Source organism: Poecilia mexicana, unplaced genomic scaffold (genome assembly GCF_051168715.1).
Source record: "Poecilia mexicana isolate PSO_F unplaced genomic scaffold, ASM5116871v1 scaffold_17, whole genome shotgun sequence".
NCBI lineage: Eukaryota > Metazoa > Chordata > Actinopteri > Cyprinodontiformes > Poeciliidae > Poecilia > Poecilia mexicana.
This window is the reverse complement of record NW_028263386.1, coordinates 30,084,824-30,089,443: the sequence shown is the minus strand read 5'-3', so window position 1 is coordinate 30,089,443 and position 4,620 is coordinate 30,084,824. Positions and strand designations below refer to the sequence as shown.

General features: G+C 40.0%; 1 protein-coding gene across 1 annotated transcript; it reads right to left on the bottom strand.

Annotated features, from left to right (window-relative positions):
* Positions 1–590: 590 nt before the first annotated feature.
* LOC106904607 (uncharacterized) lies at positions 591–4,411 on the bottom strand. Its single transcript, XM_014969022.2, has 7 exons — positions 4,315–4,411; positions 3,815–3,846; positions 3,461–3,726; positions 1,436–3,295; positions 1,279–1,356; positions 840–899; positions 591–741 (listed from the first exon to the last, which is right to left on the bottom strand). The coding sequence occupies exons 3-7, from the start codon at positions 3,717–3,719 to the stop codon at positions 719–721; spliced, it is 2,280 nt and encodes a 759-aa protein (XP_014824508.2). The 5' UTR covers positions 3,720–3,726; positions 3,815–3,846; positions 4,315–4,411; the 3' UTR covers positions 591–718.
* Between the last annotated feature and the right edge of the window lie 209 nt (positions 4,412–4,620).

The window sequence follows — 4,620 nt, the reverse complement described above, 5'->3', positions numbered from 1 at the left end:
AATGTTTATGAACTGTGTTGCTAAAAAATCATTTTCCAAGCCAAGAACAAAGCTGTGAACAAAGCTAAATATCCATTTATTAGAGATTTTTATTTTAAGGCAGACATGCAAAACCTTGTGCCTTGATTTAGAATAAGTTGCATATCCACTTCCTACAAATCTCTTAACTGGTTTATTCTGTTAAGATAGTCATTGTAGCTCATACACCATTATGCACCTGCCTCAACAAACCCAATGTCCTGTAGACGAAGCAGGCAGCAAACAGAGTTGGATAAAAACCCTATTTCCATCATGGGAGAAGTGGAGGTGGTTGAGGAATATAAATATCTCAGTGTTCATCTTGACAACAGACTGAACTGGAAATGCAACAGCAAAGCCATCTATATTAAGGGACATAGCAGCCTGTACATGTTGGGGAAGCCAGGATCTTTCAAAGTTTGCAGCAAGATGCTGCAGATCTTCTATAAGTCTGTTGTTGAGAACATCATCTCTGTATCAGCAGCATTAGAGCCAAGGACCTAAAAACCTCAACCTGATAAAGAACGTTGTGGTGACAACTGTGAAACCTCTGGAGACAATGATGCAAAGGATTCTTCATTTCAACTTTATTTACTTAATATACAGCAAAACACACTCAATAGAAAGGTACAAAAACATGTTACATTTCAAGTTTGAACAAAATGTTTTAAAAACCAACTATTGTCTTGAGCCCAGTCAGTTAATACCGTGGGTTTCTTCCACCTGCAAAACCAAAAATATTAAGTCCTCACTGTCAAGTACTGACATCCAGAAACATCTCCATGTCAAACAATCCAGAGAAAAGCAAACAAGATTCTCACCTTTTGTTTTCCCTCCTCTACAGTATCCACTATGAGCTTCCTGATGGTTAAACTGCCGCTCTGTGGGATAAAGAACGGTTCAAAAAAAATATCAGGGAGTAAAACCTTCTGTCCGTTTAAAGGGACATAATCCACTTCAAAAAATTAAATGTTGAACAAGTTGATAAAGAAAGCTGGTTGTGCTCTGGCTTTCCTGGAGATTAAGCTTCATAACATGAAGATAATGAACCCTGAGTATCCTCTTAATGACCGTGAACTAAGAGTGCAGTCCTGCTGTACAAACGTAGCTCTTCTTCAGAGTCCTCTACAATGACTAAATACAACCAACAGTATGAGTTACAACACAAGTATTTTTGATTGAACAACTGCACTATGTCTGATATTTGTAAGATTATGAGGAACATATTACACCTGATGGAACCAAATGAAGATGCATTACCTTGACCTGTGCCCCTCCATTGTCCATTCTTCCTTCTCTGCACATGTCCATTTCTGCCATCAATTGCCTTTTTTATATCTACAAGATAAGTTTCAGTAATCAGTATATTACGGATAAGTCAAAGTAAACCATCACTACTAAATAAGAGAAGCACTACCTGAAGATTTAAATTGATGTCTTCTGTTTGTTTCAGTATTCTTCAGTTCCCCACAAAAACAAAGTTGCTCATGGAATTCATTACATTGGACACCACAGTCCACCAAAGTTCCCTTTGATAGGGACACTTCAGCTACATTTTCAACTATAATCGGAATTTCATCATCTTTGATGTCTACTGCATTCTGGGAAATCAGCTGGATGGCTGATGAGGAAATTTCCTCTGCTGCAGAATCAAGGGACATTTCTTCAGAGGATGAAAGGCTTTTCTGCTGCAGCTCATTAATCAGGGTGTTCTGGTTTGGGCTTTGACCAACCTTAAGTTCAGAAGACCCATTTTCAGTCTCATCCCTTTCAGTCGGAGTAGATGCAGCTTTTCTTGGCAGAGCGGAGGAAGGAGACAAGACATTCTTTTTTGAGTGAGGTAAGTTTTGACTTTGTTCTGGTTTTATAGATTCAGATACATCCCCTTTAATTTCTGTTCCCATCTCTCTCACGGGACTATGCTCCTCTTCTTGGATACTGGAACAAAGACAGCTTTCTGGTACTTGAACAGAGACACAGTTCGACAAGCTGCACCCTCCCTTTTCTTCATTCATGAGGTTCTCATTTTGGTTGGAGAATCCAACATTTTCAGCTTCCTCTGTCTCTTCATTAACTTTAAGTTCTAACATGCCATTTTGTAATAGCCACTCTCTAGTAGGGACATAGGCAGGCAGAGACTCCACAGACCAGATGGATTCATTGGATTTTCTCTTCAACTGACAACTACAAGCAGACATATGAGGTGCAACATCTGACATCTTGTGTAGATATGTCCCATTGTGATTTTCTTGCACCTCAGTTTTAGAGTTGTTGGAGAAATTTTGCAAATGTTGAACGTCATCTATGAAAGTTAATGAATGTCTTTCTGAAAAGCTTATTACAGGCTCCTCATGTGTACTAGACTCCAGGAAAGCGTCGATTGTAGAATAAGGGAGTCGAAGGCTTCTGAAGAGCATTTCACTAACTTTTGGACTTGCCGTACCTTCATTAATACCAGCACCAAGTCCTTTAATAGAACCAGTGTTTGTTTCAGTGGAATTGTGGGATAAAGGTTTGTTGAGCTCAACATCATGCTGAGATGATGTCCAAATATCAGTATGGGACAACCCCACATCTGTTGTTTTCAGCAGCGCTGTTTGTGGTGTTCCACCTCCCCAGCTCATCAAAATGTCAGGAACAGAGATGCGCCTTTCTTTAAGGACCTCATCGTCTTTCTGAGATGAGCTAGACACAGGAAGTAAACCATCTGGAGACCTTATCCTCATATTGTAATCCCCATCTTTAGAAAGCGAGTCAGGGATAGGCTCCTGGTCAGTATTAATTGGTGTGTCTTGCCTTGTGCTTCCAGATGATTCAACAGCAGTTGATTCAACAGGTTGTTTGTGAAAGTCTGTTATGACAGTGGTACTTGTGAAGGGCTTATTCACTTGCAAGTCTTTTTCTTCTCTGCTGGGCAACTTGCAGACTACCACCTCAGTTAAGGCTTGCTTGGGGGAACTTAAGGCTGGGGAGCATGGAGAATTTGAACGACTTCCCCTCCCAGAATCTGAGCCCATGTCATACCCATGCATGCCTCTTTGTGCAGGCTCCGTTTGAACTTCAGAATTCACAGTTTCTCTTACAGGGATAAAATGATTTGGGCGAATTCTTCGCATCTGATTAGGGTTCTGATGGGATGCACCTTGAGTGTATGACTGTGAGTGGTGCATGCGCCTGTAATCAACTGGTTGAACATGAGGGTGAGGGAGAATATATCCTGGAGCTTCCATGTAAGTGGGGAGGGGCAGTGGGGGAGGTGGTGCAATCATACCATAGCCTAGAAGACAAAAAATGATTTTTTTTTTTTTTCAGAAATATTTTGCTGTGAAATAGAAGGAATAAAGTAGCTTTTTGAAATTTATGGGTTAGGATAATTTATGTAAATCTGAGACCAAATCTAACTTGTAAACCACACACACTTGCTAAAGAACTCATTACTCACCCATGCTTGGGAAGCCAGCAAAGGGGTTATAGGAGAAGGGTATTGGCCACTGGTATTGAAGTAAAGGGGGTGGAGGTGGTGCAGGAATGTAGAAGACAGGACGGGCAAAGATGGGATGTTGGGCATGTGGAGAAAATACCGGATCCTGAGCAGTGCTGTGTGGACCTGGATCCTGCTGTGCAAAGGATGCAACACCACTGCTGGGGTTCCTTGCATCAGGTTCACAATGAGCTGGAAGTGGTCTGTTAATCGCTGCCATATTCAGACTACAGGATTAGGAAAGTGAAGTTAGTTGTGCAACACTGTTCTAGCAAATGAAAAATAAATTCCATTATCTAGATCTTCATTACATACCCAACAAGGTCTCAAAGCAAAGAAGAATACTCCTGGGAGGAAAAAAAGAAAAATAATCAAACATTTTAAAACAACCAGGCTGTCCATTGAGTCAGATTTATATGAGCCCATTTAGCAAACAAACTGACTTCATATGATAGAACTTTTAGCTTACCCAAAATATTGTGGATTTTAATTTGTCAGACATCAAGTTTAACAATTGAAAGTTTACCTGTTTAAAGTTAAATAATTCAACATAAAAGCCTCAAAATATATCTTCCATACAAAACATTATATATATGTTGGTTCATTTTGTACATGATGTACAGACAAATGTTGCTGCAAAGATAAACATAAATTTACAATTGTGATAAAAAAAAATCCCTAAAATAGTGTTTTTCTGTGAGAATGGGGTATGATAAAAGATGTAAACTTCACACTCTGAACTAGGTCTGACACTAATACAAGATATAAACTTCAAATAAAACAGTAATATGAACAAAAAGGAAGAATTCCTGTACCTTGCTGACAGCCGGACAAAGTAAACACTTGCAGTGCAGACAGTCAGTGAAACATCACAGCTGACACACCTGACAATAAGTACGGTAATCAGTCAACTCTGCAGTTAAGCAGTTAAGATCAGCTGAAAATGTTGAAGCCAATCAGAGAGCCGCATCAAAGGGATGCATTCTGCAATTCTAACACTAGATGGCGAGTCTAGCCGAGCTATAAAGGAAAGGCTTTTCTGATCATAGACATAATATAAGGATAGACCCGCATGGACCGCTCTCGCCTATTGTCGCTGACGAGATTTGGGGCGGCCATCT

Coding starts and splice junctions, on each gene's coding strand:
- LOC106904607 (XM_014969022.2), bottom strand. CDS start 3,719: ATGGCAGCGATTAACAGACCACTTCCAGCTCATTGTGAACCTGATGCA. Junction 1,357..1,435: donor ACATCAATTTAAATCTTCAG/GTAGTGCTTCTC, acceptor CTTATCTTGTAG/ATATAAAAAAGGCAATTGAT. Junction 742..839: donor TAGAGGAGGGAAAACAAAAG/GTGAGAATCTTG, acceptor TTGGTTTTGCAG/GTGGAAGAAACCCACGGTAT.